Source organism: Schistocerca nitens, chromosome 11, assembly GCF_023898315.1.
Source record: "Schistocerca nitens isolate TAMUIC-IGC-003100 chromosome 11, iqSchNite1.1, whole genome shotgun sequence".
NCBI lineage: Eukaryota > Metazoa > Arthropoda > Insecta > Orthoptera > Acrididae > Schistocerca > Schistocerca nitens.
In genome coordinates, this window is record NC_064624.1 from 30,414,070 (window position 1) to 30,434,166 (window position 20,097).

General features: G+C 39.7%; 1 protein-coding gene across 1 annotated transcript in view; it reads left to right on the forward strand.

The window, feature by feature from the left end:
- Positions 1-20,097, forward strand: part of LOC126212586 (uncharacterized) — an 85,969-nt gene that overhangs the window by 31,895 nt on the left and 33,977 nt on the right. Inside the window, exons 3-4 of the mRNA XM_049940016.1 lie at positions 8,700-8,806; positions 19,123-19,295. Coding sequence (XP_049795973.1) covers positions 8,700-8,806; positions 19,123-19,295 — 280 coding nt within the window. The remainder of the gene's footprint in view (positions 1-8,699; positions 8,807-19,122; positions 19,296-20,097) is intronic.

The window sequence follows — 20,097 nt, forward strand, 5'->3', positions numbered from 1 at the left end:
GCTCTTGATATTCATACAAGTGGTTCTTCTTTCTCCAACGGTCTCTTTAATTTTCCTGTAGGCAGTATATATCCCTAGTGGGATAAGCCTCTACATCCTTACATTTGTCCTCTAGCCATCCCTGCTTAGCCATTTTCCACTTCCTGTCGATCTAATTTTTGAGACGTTTGTATTCCTTTTTGCCTGCTTCATTTACAGCATTTTTATATTTTCTCCTTTCATCAATTAAATTCAATATTTCTTCTGTTACTCAAGGGTTTCTACTAGCCCTCGTCTTTTTACCTATTTGATACTCTGCTGTCTTCACTATTCCATCCCTCAAAGCTACCCATTCTTCTTCTAGTCTATTTCTTTCCCCCACTCCTGTCAATAGTCCCTTATGCTCTCCCCGAAACTCTGTACAACCTCTGGTTTAGTCACTTTAACCAGGTCCCATCTCCTTAAATTCCCACCTTTTTGCAATTTCCTCAGTTTTAATCTACAGTTCATAACCAATAGATTGTGGCCAGAGTCCACACCTGCCCCTGGAAATGTCTTACAATTTAAAACCTAGTTCCCAAATCTCTGTCTTACCATTGTATAATCTATCTGATACCTATTAGTATCTCCAGTGTTCATCCATGTATACAACCTTCTTTCATGATTCTTGAACCAAGCGTTAGCTTTGATTAAGTTATGCTCTGTGCAAAATTCAACCAGGCAGCTTCCTCTTTCATTTCTTAGCCCGAGTCCATTTTCACCTACTATGTTTCATTCTCTCCCATTTTCTACTCTCGAATTCCAGTCACCTATGACTATTAAATTTTTTTCCCCCCTCACTACCCGAATAATTTCTTTTATCTCCTCATACATTTCATCAATTTCTTCGTCATCTGCAGAGCTAGTTGGCATATAAACTTGTACTACTGTAGTAGACGTGGGCTTTGTGTCTATCTTGGCCACAATAATGCGTTCACTATGCTGTTTCTGTAGCTTAGCCGTACTCCTACTTTTTTATTCATTATTGAACCCACTCCTGGATTACCCCTATTTGATTTTGTATTTATAACCCTGTATTCACCTGACCAAAAGTCTTGTTCCTCCTGCCACCGAACTTCACTAATTCCCACTATATGTAAGTTTAACCTATCTATTTCCCTTTTTAAATTTTCTAACGTACCTGCCCGATTAAGGGATCTGACATTCCACGCTCCCATCTATAGAACGCCAGTATTCTTTCTCCTGATAACGACCTCCTCTTGAGTAGTCCCCACTCAGAGATCCGAATGGCGGACTATTTTACCTCCGGAATATTTTACCCAAGAGGACGCCATCATCATTTAGTCATACAGTAAAGCTGCATGCCCTCGGGAAAAATTACGGCTGTAGCTCGCACTTGCTTTCAGCCGTTCGCAGTACCAGCACAGCAAGGCCGTTTTGGTTAGTGTTACAAGGCCAGATCAGTCAATCATCCAGACTGTAGCCGCTGCAACTACTGAAAAGGCTGCTGCCCCTCTTCAGGAACCACACGTTTGTCCGGCCTCTCAACAGATGGCCCTCTGTTGTGGTTGCACCTACGGTACGACTGATGTTAAGTTCAACACTAATTTCATTTCTGCTACACTTCATTAATTTAGTCTTTCTTTGGTTTTGTGCAGATGTTCTCACACTTACCTGCCCTTGGAAGCATCAGAACTGTGTGGATGACATTTTCCTGAGATTCTGATTGTATTTTTGCAGTACCATATAGTCTACAAACCAATTGGGATAATAGATTCGTTTCGTAATCCCTCAACAATTTTCGAAATTCCGAAGGACTGTTCCATATGCCTTCCACATGATTTGGTCACAAGTCTTTCTGACCCCTGTTTGTTTATATGGGATGGGGAGGCAGCCATTTCGACGACTGCTGCTTGCTGTGACCTCCTACCAGGTCACCTGGGAACAAAGCAGCGTGGAACTGGCTGCCACAGGCAAAAGCGACACCCAACTCTGAACACCACAGAACGCCACTCTGTGTCCCAGCTGACTCTGCCTCTACATTACGCAGCCTGTGCTATAGTGTCAGTAGTAAACGACACATGGCAACCACAAATCTCAATCCAGATTCCATCAGTCTGTCTGTGATGGTTGGTGATCTCACCACTCTGTTGTCTCGAACTCTACTTGTCGCTCCATGTTCTGCTGCCATTGCCCCACAGCCAAATGTCAGTGTAATGTGTCAGTACGATGCTCCCAAGTCCCTCATGTCGAAGATCAGACCTTTTACAAAGTCAGAAAGATGCCCATACATTGAAAGTACATGTTCTTTGGACATTTCTTTTGTGATCTGCCCATGAATATTCCAGTAGCTTTAGACACAAACAATAACCATTGTGTACGCACATCATTCTCCATCTGTAGGTATATCTTTTCAGTACTGAAAGTAAGCTCGCATCCGGACTAAATTCGAAATCATCGCACATGCATAAAAGTAATGCAGTATGATTTTCTAAAAGGCAACATAGTAATAAATAGAAAAGCAAAATACAAAGTAACAATGCTGTTCTACTAGAAAATATTGCTTATCGACTACGATATATTGTTGCCAGATTCATGAATTTTGTAAAGAAAACTATTTACGAAGATATTCTAATTTATGTAAAGCTGATTTAATTAGATTTATTATTATAATACAAATATTGTTAAAAATAATGTCTAAAATAAGTGAAAATCATAAAAATTATTTAACTGAAGTAAGTAAAAATTATAAATATATTGATTTATATACCTGAAGAAGTAAATGCAAATCAAACAAGTATTGTTAAAAATAATAAAGCTGTATGTAGTGAAAATCTTTGGAAAAAGTTACCATTTTATGATATTTATGACGTTTTTCTAACTACATAAGATAAGCCATTAAAAGGTATATTTCCATTTTCTACAAATATATTTGCAAAACCAAAAGATAGAAAAACAATTAATGATTGCTTAGTTGAAAAGGTATTTGGAAACAGATTACAAAATATAAAATTAGCAAATAATGTAGATGTAGTAAATCCTAATAATTTCTTAAATGCAGTAAAAACAAAAAATTGTAAGATTGTTAAAGACTGTTTGAAAGTTCATCATGGTGTAAAAATAAATTTCTATTTATATTGTGAATATGAACTACAAACAAATGAAATAAATGAAAAATTTCAAGAATTTGGACAACAAACACCAAACTATAGTATTTTAACAGAAAAAGATTTTAATAAAAAATTCAAATATAGTAAATATCATATTTTTGAAAAAAATATCTAATTTTCAAGCACAAGGATCTGGAGGGTTATTAAATAGAATTATTGGTTTACAACTAGCAATTAACAAATATGTTCCTCTAAGAGGATCATCTTATATTGATTTACCTGAAGTAATAAAAAAACTAAAAGCTTGTTTTAATGTGAAAAATAATGATCAAAAATGTTTTCTGTGGCCTATAAAATCAGCTTTGTTTCCTGTAGATGAAAATGCTGAAAGAATAATAATATTTAAAGATATTCGTCTTGATCTTGAAAAAAAATTTTAAAATATTGAATTTCCTGTACTAGTTGATCATATTCCAAAAACAGAAAAAATAATTAATGTACCTATTAATGGTTATTCATTTGATAATGAAGATGAAAGTTGTCAAGTGTATCCATTAAACATAACAAAAGCTAGAAAAGAAAAACATGTAAATCTACTTTATTTTTAGAATGGTAATAATTCACATTATTCTACATTCCGAAGTAAAATCTATTTGTGAATTATGTTTACTACATTTTAATAGTTAAGAAAAACTAGATGAACATACAAAATATTGTTTAACTAATAAACCTGTAACAGTTGAAATGCCAGGTGAAGGAGAATCTGTAAATTTTAAAAATTATCAATTTACACAAAAAGTTCCATTTGTCATTTATGCTCATTTTGAAAGTTTACTTTTAAAAATGGATAATTGCAAACCAAATCCCGAAACACCATGTACAATGAAATATCAAAAACATGAAACAAGTGGATGTTATTATATTAAATATGTGTATGGAAGTTATAAAGACCCTGTATTTTATAGAGGACCAAATCGTCATAAAAAAATTATGGAATGTATAAAACATGAAGTTGAAGAAATCGGAAGGATTCAATCTGAAATTGAAGAAATGCCACCACTTTCTTGATGAATACTAAATACATCTTAAATCTACAATTTGTACAGTTTGTAAATGTCCTTATGCAAAAAAAATAAAAAATTCGTCGTTATGATCATTTAACTGGAAAATTTATTGCTCCATTACGTAATATGTGTAATTTAAAACTAAAACAACCTAATTTTGTACCTATTTATTTTCATAATTTATCTGGATATGACTCTCATATTTTTGTAAAAGAACTTGGTTAAGATGATAAAGAAATAGAATTAATACCAAATTAATGAAAACCAATACCTTAGTTTTAGTAAATATACGAAACAATAAAAAAATGAGATTCGTTGATACATTTAGATTTATGGCGTCTTCACTAAATAAACTTTCATCAAATTTAAAGAAAAATCAATTTAAAAATGTTAAAAAGTATTTTTCTCCAGAATTATGTAACTTAATAATTAGAAAATGTGTTTATCAATATGATTACACAGATTCTTAAAAAATTGAAGAAATGCAATCACCAACAAAAGATAAATTTTATAGTGAATTAAATGATTGTGACATAAGTTATGAAGATCATGAACATGAAAAATTAGTCTGGGAAAAAAATAATATAAAAATCTTAGTGAATATCATGATTTATATCTTAAAACTGATGTATTATTGTTAAGAGATGTTTTCGAAAATTTCAGAAAAACATGAATACAAACATATAATCTAGATCATTCGTGTGGTTTTACAGTACCAGGTTTATCTTGGGATGCAATGTTAAAAATTACTTATCAAAATCTTGAATTATTACATGATTATGATATGCTTCGAATGCTTGAAAAAGGAATAAGAGGTGGAATTTAACAATGCTGTAAAATATACGTATAACCAAATAATAAATATTTAAAAGATTCTATAATAAAGAAATATAAAATTATATAATGTATCTAGATGCAAATAATTTATATGATTATGCTGTGAATCAGTATTTACCATATGGTGGATTTAAATGGGATTAACCAAATAATTTTAATTGTATGAGAAAAAGTGAAATGTCAAACAATAGTGAAGATGGATATATATTTGCAGTAGATTTAGAATATCCAAAAGAATTACATGGTTACATACAGATTTACTGCTAGCTCCTGAATCAAAACTTATTCCAGGTACAAATGAAAGTAAACTAATAACTGCTTTAGATAAAAAGTGTAATTATGTAGTACATTATCGAAATCTTAAACAATATTTATCTTTAGGAAAGAAAGTTACAAAAATACATAAAATTTTAAAATTTAAACAATCTGATTCATTAATGATGTATATAGACCTAAACACACAGTTAAGAACTAAAGCTAAAAATGATTTTGAAAAAGATTTCTAAAAATTAATGAATAGTTCTGTATTTGGTAAAACAATATAAGAAATAGATAAGATATAAAATTAGTTTCAAATAGTAAAGTATGTGATAAATGTGTAGCTAAACCAAACTTTGAATATAGAACTATATTTGGTGAAAATCTTGCTGCTATTCATATGAATAAAACTAAAATAATATTTAATAAACCTATTTATGTTGGAATAAGTATACTTGATTTATCTAAAGAATTAATGTATGATTTTCATTACAGAGTTATGAAACCTTAATATGGAGAAAATATTGAATTATATTACCAAGATACAGATACTTATATTTATAATATTGAAACTGAAGATTTCTATGAAGTTATGAAATCAGTGATTCATTATTTTTATACAGGTGATTATCCAACAGATAACTTATATAATATTCCACAAGTAAAGAAGAAAGTTGTCAGTAAAATGAAAGATGAATGTAATGGAAAAATAATGGAAGAGTTTTGTGGCTTAAGAGCACAGATGTATGCTTATAAAGTTGGTGACAAAATAGAAAAGTAATTTAAAAGAATTAAAAAATGTGTTGTTAAAAACAGAATGAGCTCAGAAGATTATAAAGATTGTTTATTCAAGAATATCGAACAATATAGAAAATTTAATGTAATTAAAAGTGAAAAACATGAAGTATATACAATTAAAGTGAACAAAAAAGCACTAACTGCTCATGATAATAAAAGATATGTTTTAGAAAATAGAATAGATACATTACCATATGGTCATTACTCATTACTGAAAATCTAATAAAAATTATTATATATCAATCTGATAAAATTTATTCTATATAAATGGAGACTACTTTATTCAAGAAGCTAAATAATTTAAATATTTCTAAAGAAATTAGAAAAGTAAATGAGCTACAGATAATTGTATTATATAATATTACACACTGTGAATATTTAAATACTAGATTTGGAGAACAACTTTGTCTAGAACTTAATAATGATTTTAAAGTTATTTTACCAAATAGATTTTCTAAATTAATTGACGATTTTGATTTTGATATAATTAAAAGAGGACAAATAAAATTAAAATATAAAGGAATGGAGGAACTAAAAAAAAAGAAATAATGAATTTCATGACATAGATTACTCAATGTAAAAAATTTACTTCTGTTAACTAATACATTTTCTTATGTTGACAATGTGAAATAATTTTATATACTTATTCTTTAATATAATTTTAACAAACACGTTTTTCACGAAAGACAAAAATTGGACAACTTTTGGGACTAAGAAAAAGTCGATAAAAAAGATTTTTATGTACTTACTCTCTAGTATAATCTTAAAAAACATGTTTTTCACAAAAGTCGAAAATAGGACAATTTTTTGTGGCTAAGAAAAAGTTGTAAAAAAAGCTTTTTTAAAAATTTGTTTTTAAAATAATACTTCATTCTCTAATTACATTACATTCACCTATAGGAAATATATGTACAATAAATAATTTTTATTATAGTTATTATTATATTATATTATAATATATTATATTATTATTAGGTAAAAGGCATAGAAGATAAAAAATGTATGTTCTGGATAACTAGGGCAATTTTATGAGTGTCAACAAACGATATTTTTATTTTCATAAATGTGAGGTAATGAGCCAGAACATACATTTTTTTAACTACTTATATACCTCAACTTTGTATCGGTATGTTGAGTATTCTATCTCTGAGAGTACATCAGCATTAAATGAGCGTAAGGATCATAGAAATGGCATAAGGTAGATTGTTACCAATGCTAATGTAATTAACATAAGTCTTATCAAATCAGTGTTCATGTACACTGTATATGTGGCAACTTAGGTGGTTAGTGGGGGAATACAAGTCGTTCTTCCTTATCTCTCATCAGTAATTGTACATCAGTAAACGTTTTATGTTAGAGTATCTTAATATCATGTTTACATTCATGAACAGAATTTGCCATTCTGTATTACGATACAGTCATATGACATAAGGGAATAAAATAAGAAATTTGTTTATTATGATGGGGGATAATAGCATATACGGTATCTGCTGTCAATGACTTACAGTAGTTTAGATGCTCATAAAAATGTGGCATTAATAATGATGTGTATTCATTTTAGCAGATTAACATCACACAGACATAAATCTCATTCACACAATTGTCGTAAATGAATTGATCCACACAACAAATAAAAAGAAGAAGTACAATAAACTGAGATAAAAATGTATGATGGGATACTTTCCACAAATTACAGAACATTATGTGTATACCACCTAACTGTAAAATGTTCAATTAATATGTAATATACCATACTAGTACAAATGTAGTCATAGATTTTCATGGTCCTTAGAACGCTTAGGGGAAGGAGGGCTATTTCAGCTGCACTTGCAAAATGCCTCATACAGTTTCTTGCAAAACTACTAAAATATATTACTTATGTTAAAACAAGAGCATCCTAAATATAAAAACACGTATGAGTGGACATGATTCTTCCTCATTTTCATACAAATCATACAACTCATTGGAAACATCATAAGGACTACTCATATTATGAAACCAGCATAGACACGATTCTGTGCAAATCATTATGTCATATGCATGTCAGTAAGTCAAAGTAAAATAGGCAAACTACACGTCCTCATTTACGTTACCTTCTGTTATTGGCACATAAAACTGATTGTAAATGCAGGTTCCAATCCTGCCTCGGGCATGGATGTGTGTGATGTCCTTAGGTTACTTAGGATTAAGTAGTTCTAAGTTCTATGGGACTGATGACCTCATATGTTAAGTCCCTTAGTGCTCAGAGCCATTTGAACCATTTGATTGTAAATTATCTCAAGATCTCTTATTCCTTAACGCCGTCTTATTGCTGAGCAAGTCACATGGTTGATTTTTGAAGCTGTTGTATATTTGCGTTTCTTCTGGCACGTTGATATCTCTACCCTTAGGCAACGCATGAAGAATTTGTATGACTGAATCTACGTCAGGTTGTTGTACTCCTCTCGCTCTGGCTGTTGTGCTCTTTAAATTTGTCGCTGGAATATGAGCCTTGTAACATCTGGTCGAGGTGTCCATGCTGTAACTCTTACAATTACTGGCAGTGAACATTGATCTAGTTTCAAAATGTGAATGCTACTTGCATACACTTTGTGAGGGCAGAAAGTGAAAGCTGTGCTTATACAGAAATCTGATCCACTGGCTTGTTCACTAGTTTTCCAGGAACGCCTCTCCAGCTACTGGCGAGACGTGGCGCAGCTGCTCTCGCTCAGTGCGACGCACTACTCACAGCTGTTGGTTCCCCTCGCATTCGAAGATATGGTAAGTGGACTTTTCTCCTGCTCTTATAAACTGCCTTATATGTATAGGGGGTGAGAATATGACACACACCGAGTGGTCAGTTCTTGGAGTGTGTTTCCCAGTTTTGCTGGTTCACACACCAGCTATCTTTGGTTCTCCTGTCCTAATACTAACCATCTGGAAGAATTCTGAACCAACCTCTACTTCTGTGAGCCTTTTGGGGCTATGATACAGGGAGGCCAAGATCAGAATGGTTAGAGGTAGAGAAGAAAATAGTGTGTATCTATCTTTTTTCGTATTTGCTCGCTACTTCCTTAACAGATTCAGGTAACTTTGCATCAGATCCTGCTTTACAAGCTGAAGCCTGTGAGCTTCATATTTAGTGGAGACTGGTCTGGAGTCTCTGTCTGGCATTTCATGTCACCATCAGCATCTTCGCTTCCTCAGAATCTCTTCTCCTAATGGAAGGAGGAAGGTAGGGGTCTGAGATCACATAGCCTGCTAATTGCAAAGTTTAATAAGAAAGCAGGTAAATAAAGTTTTACACACTGATATGGATGCTGTCGTGGAGAATATCATAAGGATACTTTGCCAAGGGTCAACAGCAGGTGACACAAAAATCATAGCATAAGTAGACGATGTGATTTTATAGAAAGAGGATGAGCAGAAACAGCAAGAACATTAGTTTATTAGTCTACAAACGCTGGAACATAACTACACTCCTGGAAATGGAAAAAAGAACACATTGACACCGGTGTGTCAGACCCACCATACTTGCTCCGGACACTGCGAGAGGGCTGTACTAGCAATGATCACACGCACGGCACAGCGGACACACCAGGAACCGCGGTGTTGGCCGTCGAATGGCACTAGCTGCGCAGCATTTGTGCACCGCCGCCGTCAGTGTCAGCCAGTTTACCGTGGCATACGGAGCTCCATCGCAGTCTTTAACACTGGTAGCATGCCGCGACAGCGTGGACGTGAACCGTATGTGCAGTTGACGGACTTTGAGCGAGGGCGTATAGTGGGCATGCGGGAGGCCGGGTGGATGTACCGCCGAATTGCTCAACACGTGGGGCGTGAGGTCTCCACAGTACATCGATGTTGTCGCCAGTGGTCGGCGGAAGGTGCACGTGCCCGTCGACCTGGGACCGGACCGCAGCAACGCACGGATGCACGCCAAGACCGTAGGATCCTACGCAGTGCCGTAGGGGACCGCACCGCCACTTCCCAGCAAATTAGGGACACTGTTGCTCCTGGGGTATCGGCGAGGACCATTCGCAACCGTCTCCATGAAGCTGGGCTACGGTCCCGCACACCGTTAGGCCGTCTTCCGCTCACGCCCCAACATCGTGCAGCCCGCCTCCAGTGGTGTCGCGACAGGCGTGAATGGAGGGACGAATGGAGACGTGTCGTCTTCAGCGATGAGAGTCGCTTCTGCCTTGGTGCCAATGATGGTCGTATGCGTGTTTGGCGCCGTGCAGGTGAGCGCCACAATCAGGACTGCATACGACCGAGGCACACAGGGCCAACACCCGGCATCATGGTGTGGGGAGCGATCTTCTACACTGGCCGTACACCACTGGTGATCGTCGAGGGGACACTGAATAGTGCACGGTACATCCAAACCGTCATCGAACCCATCGTTCTACCATTCCTAGACCGGCAAGGGAACTTGCTGTTCCAACAGGACAATGCACGTCCGCATGTATCCCGTGCCACCCAACGTGCTCTAGAAGGTGTAAGTCAACTACCCTGGCCAGCAAGATCTCCGGATCTGTCCCCCATTGAGCATGTTTGGGACTGGATGAAGCGTCGTCTCACGCGGTCTGCACGTCCAGCACGAACGCTGGTCCAACTGAGGCGCCATGTGGAAATGGCATGGCAAGCCGTTCCACAGGACTACATCCAGCATCTCTACGATCGTCTCCATGGGAGAATAGCATCCTGCATTGCTGCGAAAGGTGGATATACACTGTACTAGTGCCGACATTGTGCATGCTCTGTTGCCTGTGTCTATGTGCCTGTGGTTCTGTCAGTGTGATCATGTGATGTATCTGACCCCAGGAATGTGTCAATAAAGTTTCCCCTTCCTGGGACAATGAATTCACGGTGTTCTTATTTCAATTTCCAGGAGTGTATATCTTTCTCATCCACAGTGATACAACTCATAATTCGAAGCGCATTTATTTCAGAGAAGCCAAAATTCGGTGATGTTGGTTCAGTACTAGTCTGTAAGTACCCTATGGTCAGCTATAATGTATGGCACAGTAACAATTGGGGTTCATAAGAAATGAGTAAGTTGACATCTGGTCCTATAAAATTACTTGTGCTCAACATGGAGGATCGTCGAATTCACGTCTCCTAATTAACCTGTATACATACCACATAATTTATACAGTTCGATACAACTGTGCAAACTCTTCCCACCCTAACATTCACTTTTCCATTTCCCGCGACTCCATGACCAGACGACAACGCATCTGACACTTGTGACTCGACACCAGTAGTGGCCCCGTGTGCTGACCACTGCCAGCACTGTCCATGTGACACGACAATGCCCCAGCCGCCACAACCACAGAGGATGGGCCACAATAACGAAAACCTGCATTTGAGGTCCACCAGTTAGCGCGTGTTACGCCAGCGAGTGGCTTTGTTAAAGGCACTGTGCCATTACAGTCACAAGAAGAATATTTAATGAATAATTTAATAGGCCAATGAAAATCTGTGCCAGACTAACCTGAAACCGGATGCTGCTTTCTGAGAGCATTCATCTTAGTCGTTAGTCTTTCTGCACGTGCCTCCTGGCATAACTAAAACCTTTATCGAGTCTGAAGTCTATGATTTATGAACACTACTAGCAGTGATTTTCCCACTAACGAGAATAATAGCTATGTGGTCTTAACACTTAGGATGTCCACGGAGCATTCAGACCGTTTGATTCTGACAGTAGTATACAAGGAAAGCAAAATGACGTAGTATGATCTGTGTCTTAGTGTAACTTTTTGTGGCGCATGTAGCAACGTGAAAATCCCTAAAGTCTTGTGTGACGCTCATCATGGGTCCTTTGAGAAGAGAATTAGGGACTCCTGTTTCAGTGAATTGATAATACTGTGGGTAGATTAAATCTTTTCTCTATAAATATTATGGGTGTTTGCTGGATGGTAATGTCAAAGACTGATACTTGCGGGTCCCGTATTTAAGACTGGTTTCTGCTGACATCGTATCATGTCCTGTCATTGCATCTTCTTTTCGTTACCATCACCCATGCATTCACTGTCAGCAAAGGCTATTTACCTTATACATATCCAATATTGTGTAGATTTAGTACGTCACAGCTTGCGAGAATGTTTAAAGGACGACTTCTTCATTACCTTTGTGGTGCAGCTTACGCTTCGTTGATCATATACTGCACCTGTTTAGGAAAAATGTAATTATGAAACGTCATTCCGTAAAACCAATGTTTTACAGATAGTTTCGATTTAAAAACACACTTTGCTTTCTAAATGAAACTTAAGTTTTCAGATAGTTGTAGCAGTCTTGAGGTACGCATATTCCAGATAATTCCACTCGTAGTTCTTCACTACAGCCCTGCAGAGAGGTATGGCAGGGCGTGTTGTGGCGCAGATAAGGATGCAATCTACGATTTCGACCCTACAATAAGGTAAAATAATCTTATGAATATAAATCAAGGTAGAGTATACAGCTGACTGTCTTACAGGACCCCTTTCCTGCATCTCATAAAAGTGACTCAGTATGGCCACTCTGGTATCGACTCACCCCAATGATGTCGCGACAGTTCTCCCTCAATTTTGTACATTGCTCTTCTCCTCAACACGACGTCGAACTCCTAATAACTCTGCACAGAAGAAGGAGAAAGAGACGCACTTGATAAGTATCTAATGAAGGAGAAATAAAAAACCGTATTCGATCACTGATAAGAATAATACACTCCTGGAAATTGAAATAAGAACACCGTGAATTCATTGTCCCAGGAAGGGGAAACTTTATTGACACATTCCTGGGGTCAGATACATCACATGATCACACTGACAGAACCACAGGCACATAGACACAGGCAACAGAGCATGCACAATGTCGGCACTAGTACAGTGTATATCCACCTTTCGCAGCAATGCAGGCTGCTATTCTCCCATGGAGACGATCGTAGAGATGCTGGATGTAGTCCTGTGGAACGGCTTGCCATGCCATTTCCACATGGCGCCTCAGTTGGACCAGCGTTCATGCTGGACGTGCAGACCGCGTGAGACGACGCTTCATCCAGTCCCAAACATGCTCAATGGGGGACAGATCCGGAGATCTTGCTGGCCAGGGTAGTTGACTTACACCTTCTAGAGCACGTTGGGTGGCACGGGATACATGCGGACGTGCATTGTCCTGTTGGAACAGCAAGTTCCCTTGCCGGTCTAGGAATGGTAGAACGATGGGTTCGATGACGGTTTGGATGTACCGTGCACTATTCAGTGTCCCCTCGACGATCACCAGTGGTGTACGGCCAGTGTAGGAGATCGCTCCCCACACCATGATGCCGGGTGTTGGCCCTGTGTGCCTCGGTCGTATGCAGTCCTGATTGTGGCGCTCACCTGCACGGCGCCAAACACGCATACGACCATCATTGGCACCAAGGCAGAAGCGACTCTCATCGCTGAAGACGACACGTCTCCATTCGTCCCTCCATTCACGCCTGTCGCGACACCACTGGAGGCGGGCTGCACGATGTTGGGGCGTGAGCGGAAGACGGCCTAACGGTGTGCGGGACCGTAGCCCAGCTTCATGGAGACGGTTGCGAATGGTCCTCACCGATACCCCAGGAGCAACAGTGTCCCTAATTTGCTGGGAAGTGGCGGTGCGGTCCCCTACGGCACTGCGTAGGATCCTACGGTCTTGGCGTGCATCCGTGCGTCGCTGCGGTCCGGTCCCAGGTCGACGGGCACGTGCACCTTCCGCCGACCACTGGCGACAACATCGATGTACTGTGGAGACCTCACGCCCCACGTGTTGAGCAATTCGGCGGTACGTCCACCCGGCCTCCCGCATGCCCACTATACGCCCTCGCTCAAAGTCCGTCAACTGCACATACGGTTCACGTCCACGCTGTCGCGGCATGCTACCAGTGTTAAAGACTGCGATGGAGCTCCGTATGCCACGGCAAACTGGCTGACACTGACGGCGGCGGTGCACAAATGCTGCGCAGCTAGCGCCATTCGACGGCCAACACCGCGGTTCCTGGTGTGTCCGCTGTGCCGTGCGTGTGATCATTGCTTGTACAGCCCTCTCGCAGTGTCCGGAGCAAGTATGGTGGGTCTGACACACCGGTGTCAATGTGTTCTTTTTCCATTTCCAGGAGTGTAATAAATGTACTTAAATCTGTTGTTGTGTTCATTACTGTAATACACTTCCAGCAACTCGTCATCAACTGGCTTGTTTGTCATTAAGGGCATATCCAGCATGGGCACTAGTGGAGGTGTAAGAGGTCGGCAGGTGAATGTGCCTGAGAGAAGACTGACAAACTCAAACTACAACACAGATGCAGATGCACCAGCAGCTGGTGGTTGTGTCAGAACACCGATATTCTCATAGAGCACATCTACAAACAAGAGCATCTCAAAAATAACAACAAAAAATTTAACACTGTAGAATACTTACGTATCTGCCTCTCAAAGATCGAAGTCCCTAGGGATCATTATAATCGTCATCATCATTATCAGCTGCTGGTTTCAGCTCCCACAGCGAGTCATGGCTGATTGCGTCTGGAATAGAAGAAGTAGAAGCCATAAGAATCACTTATAAACAAAAACACTATAGAAAATATGTATATTTACTTTCATCCTCTGCCAAGCTGATCATGGTGAATGACATCACACCATCGTCGGTAAATAGTGACAACAGTGTGGCGTCATCATTGTTATCCAATGTGGGTGGGCGCTTACCGCAGTCACCATCATCGGCACGGTTACCGCAAGAGCGCTTCACTCCGGCCTCAGTGCTGCCTGGCAGTCGGAGGCAGAGTAAGACTCGCGTGGCCCTCCGCAGGGCAGTTCACAGACCTCTTCAGCCACGTAGCGTGCGCTGATGAAGAATTCCAGTCCCAGTTCATCACGCGCCTTCTCTCACCACTAACATTACTTACACATAGCGCCTTGCGACAGGTCCCAGCGTGTTGGTACACGTTTGAACATGCCTCTCTCAACTTGCTACTACTCTCATTACTTACAAAGCATGGGCGCAAAGCAGCACAAACGGGTTTATTTCTCGGATGAAGAAGAATTTCACATATTAAACGAGTAGGATTATGCTATGACAGAAATGCTCGAAATGGAATATGCTGGCTGCAAGCAGTTGCTGATCGGCTACGTTTTGAGTGGCACATGGCAGACACTTGGAAAATCATCTCGACAATTCCCGAAAAAGAGTATAGCTGACAAAAGAACTGCAAAAAATGAGGTTTGAAGTATCAAAATACACTACTGGCCATTAAAATTGCTACACCAAGAAGAAATGCAGATGATAAACGGATATTCATTGGACGAATATATTATACTAGAACTGACATGTGATTACATTCTCACACAATTTGGGTGCATAGATCCTGAGAAATCAGTACCCAGAACACGCCTGGGTATTGAGTCAAACAGAGCTTGGATGGCGTGTACAGGTACAGCTGCCCATGTAGCTTCAACACGATACCACAGTTCATCAAGAGTAGTGACTGGCGTATTGTGACAAGCCAGTTGCTCGGCCACCATTGACCAGACGTTTTCACTTGGTGAAAGATCTGGAGAATGTGCTGGCCCGGGCAGCCGTCGAACATTTTCTGTATCCAGAACGGCCGGTACAGGACCTTCAACATGCGGTCGTCCATTATCCTGCTGAAATGTAGGGTTTCGCAGAGATCGAATGAAGGGTAGAGCCACAGGTCGTAATACGTCTGAAATGTAACGTCCACTGTTCAAAGTGCCGTCAATGCGAACAAGAGGTGACCGAGACGTGTAACCAATGGCACCCCATACCATTACGCCGTGTGATACGCCAGTATGGCGATGACGAATACACGCTTTCAATGTGCATTCACCGCCATGCCGCCAAACACGGATGCGACCATCATGATGCTGCAAACAGAACCTGGATTCATCTGAAAAAATGACATTTTGCCATTCGTGCACCTAGGTTCGTCATTGAGTACACCATCGCAGGCGCTCCTGTCTGTGATGCAGCGTCAAGGGTAACGGCAGCCTCGGTCTCCGAGCTGATAGTCCATGCTGCTGCAAACGTCGTCGAACTGTTCGTGCAGATGTTTGTTGTCTTGCAAACGCCCCCATCTGTTGACTCAGGGATCGAGACGTGGCTGCACCATCCGTTACAGCCGTGCGGATAAGATGCATGTCATCTCGACTGCTAGTGATATGAGGCCGTTGGAATCCAGCAAGGCATTCCGTATTACCCTCCTGAACCCACAGATTCCTTATTCTGCTAAAGTCATTGGATTTCGACCAACACGAGCAGCAATGTCGCGATACGATAAACCGCAATCGCAATAGGCTACCGACGTGTTGAAACCACACAATTCTGTGGGCAAGAAACGGTACATTCTCCAAGCAATGTGGTAGCATATCTCACAGAAACACCAGGTTATGTGGACAAATCAGATAGAGAGGCAGCAAATAAGGTCCTACTGAGTGATCTCGGATAATGCCCTAAAATACCTTGACAAATAATCTTTGCTGTTGGCCAACGATATGTGTGGCGCGGGGATTGTCCTCATTCCAGATCTGGCTGTTTGGCTGTTGAAGACACCATCACGGATGAATGAGGCATCATCCGCAACAATACAAACTGTATGAAGTTTGCCTGTGCAGCGCTGTGGCCGATAATAGATTGACACAAGCAGACGTAGAGTTCAAAGTCCTTTTGTCCCAGTGCTTGCACATTCCACCTTTGCTTATTCACTGTGCACTGAACACAGCAACACACCTTACCATGAACACGTCACAAGCTATCTGATGCAATGGACCACTGACAGCAGAGATAGTGGTGTGCTTCCAGCACAGGTTAATGCGCCAGTGAGATGCTCGAGAGCTATGAGCCTAGTTGTGTATAGCAGGTCTGTTTGGTGGTCAGGGGTGTACACTGTTATCAGCTGCTACTGTTCAACTGCACAACGGACACTCGAGATCCTTGCAAGAGTACAAAGAACTGCTGGCATCATTGCAACTCATGCATTGAGTCTGACAGTCGTTGCTTGGACCGATTACTATGAGCTCCATTGTTGTTAGGAGGTGATTGCTCTGTATGTCCTTAACACAATAAATATGCATTTTCGAGCATTAGTTCCCTAACTCAATATAATCTGTTGTGGAACCCCTGTCACCTGTTTCAGTACGTCCCAAGAGGATTGGTACACCACATATTGAGAACAAGAGTAGTTCTGTCACTGTTCCTTCGACCACTACTGATGTAGTGATGAACACTCGCATTCCAGGACAACATACTGGGTGATGCTAAGGTAGATAAAAAAAAAAAAAAGGAAAACAGAATGGGTAAGTGCGAGAGGGACTCACGCACTAAGGGTTCTGTACAAATCCCCCATCCTGGGAATCGAGAATACCAACGAGTTTTGACTGTTATCGAGAATCTGTATCGATACTGGCGAGATATTGGTCCCAGGAATACCAAGATCGGTTCAGAATATCCACATTAGCTCCTCAGCCTACAAAAACAAACAAGAATAAGCGAGCAGGGGACTTCAGTTTATGTATGTAGGGAGAGAAGATTTAATAAGACATTTCTGTTTATCTACTAAAAAATGACTACAACACACATTTTATGTTTGGATGCAGTAATGTTCGTATGTTATGATTATATCAGATGATGAATGCAATGTATGTCCAAATAGCAAAAGATATTTTTATGTGATATAATTACAACTTAACAAGTTTCAGATTTTTTCTTCATTTTTTCCTTCGCTTGTAGCAGAAAACTTAGTTGTTGCCAAATCTCATGATTCTAAGTCAATGAGGAGCACCCTATAGGTTTCAATGAGTGAGTTTCCGAGTATCAAAATATGTAACCTAAATGGCCATATCTTTTGATTGCATTGACTTAGAAGCTTACAATTTGTACAACGCCAAGGGAGCATAGACTTTAATATGTGACATAAATTTGAATTTCGTACCCGAAACTGGTCCAGGAAAAATGATCTTGACACTCCGACAGGCAAATAGACAGACTGATAAGAACATGAAAAAAAAGTACTTTTTCGTGTTATATAATTAGAGATTAATAATTTTCGGATTCTTTTCCTTTACTTACGCTGTGAAACCTTGCTTCTTGCCAAATTTCACTATTCTGGATCAACGGAAAGCACCTTCCAGGGTTCGACGAGTGAGTTTTCGAGTATTAATAAATGTGACTCAAATGGCCGCATCTATAAGGGTTCCATTTCTACAGATTGAGACATGGAACCCTAATCATTCTACAGTATTCTCTTTCCATCCACCGGAATTATTTCGAGACATCTTCTATGATTTGGTTTATCTGTTAATGTCAGCAAGAGCAACTGGGACAGGCTCACTTTTTCCCCTCTGAAACTTGCAAAGTCAATAAACCGTGCTACATTCCTTCAAATCTGCAATATTCGAGACGTGTTCAGATATAGACGGCATCGGGTTAGATGACGAGCAAGAAACTGAAAATTTTCGGCAAAAGCGAGCTGCCAGGCAATGGACAAACGCTTCAAAATTTTGAGTGAAACTGACATTTCATGTGTGCACCATTAATTCAGACAATTTTTCTGATATGGAGCGGCTGATGCCTATAACTGCGTTTGTAAAAGGTCGCAACATCTGTTCAGGTTTCTCACAGCGTTGGTAACGAGTAAGATTTTTACGGATTTGTCAACAATCTGGCCATTCTATTTTGGAAAATCGTTCCAGTGTTTGAATTGAATCTCATCAGAGTCCCAGCCACGCCATGTGGCTCCACATGTGGGAACTCGACGCTGGTGGCAGCCTCAGAACGTTTCTGTCGGACTTGCCGTCACAAGAGTTTGCTTTCATACATTCAGACGTTTGTAATGTCAACTACCAAGAAATATCTCCAGCTCTCTTAGATTCACAAATGTTATATTTAATAAAACACCACTAGGCATCTGCTGTGCATTAATGTTTTAGTACCTGTACAAAACTGAATGTACTACACTCTTGCACTGGCAGTAATTTCAGTGTTATGTACTAGTGGTACATGTAACTGTAAATTAAGACAGGCTGCTACTCGTGAATGTCATGCTAGTAATTTGAACTATTTTCTGTTTGTCTCAGGGTAACCACACGAGTGGTCAGCAACTCCACGGTTGGATCAAGGACGTGGAACGTGTGAAAGACATGCTGCACACGAAATTAATCGGATTGGTACACGACGCGCAATACGTCAGCAAACAGGTAGAGCACTACGAGATGGAAGAAAAGGACAGGCCAGGACGCTTGATATTCAGGTATGAACCAGTGTACACTCACATCTTTGTTGTACTCACTAAGATTTATTAAGAGTTTATTTCACTTTTAACCATGGAAGTATTCATTACTGATATAGAAAATAATGGGATCAATTAATTCAGAATGGTAGGAGATGGTGACGGAAACTCGTCATTTACAGTTTTTTGATTGTTTAGCCTTCCATTTTTTTATTCGTATTTTGTCTAAAAATGTGCCAAGTATTAAATAGCAGACGAGCGGAGAAAACCAACACAATGAACGGTGTTACTGATTTGACTAGAGAAAGTATTGACGGTTGCAAATCCATCCGAAGTTTTCATAATTCGTGGAAATAGTGATGTGGAACCTGACACGAAAACTGAGCGTGTCCCCACATTATGTGGGAAGAAAAAAAAAGTCATCTCCAGGACAAATTACGCTAATACCGTGTAGTAGCGGCTCTAGCCCATATATTGGCATCCAGTCGGCGAGGCTACAATTCATGTTCATCTCAATACACGAAGGAAAAATCTAAGTAGTGATGAGGGAAGACGGGAAGACGCCAGAAGAGGGGAGAAAGCGCACATATTTTGTCCTGTGGCCGGTGTCTTTAAATCAGTTCGTAGCACAGAGACTAAATACTGGAAGTTGTGAGTGAGAGGAAAGCGGAGTTGTCTCTCGAGTGGTTGACATGTGTGGCCGTGGGAGGGAGAGGTGTAGGAAATATGCTGGCAGTATGGAGGGCGACAAGGTGGCTCCCTATGTGGGAATGGGTGAGCTCCCAGTAGGTCTTGTGGTGATGTTCTCCGATTCCTTTAGGTG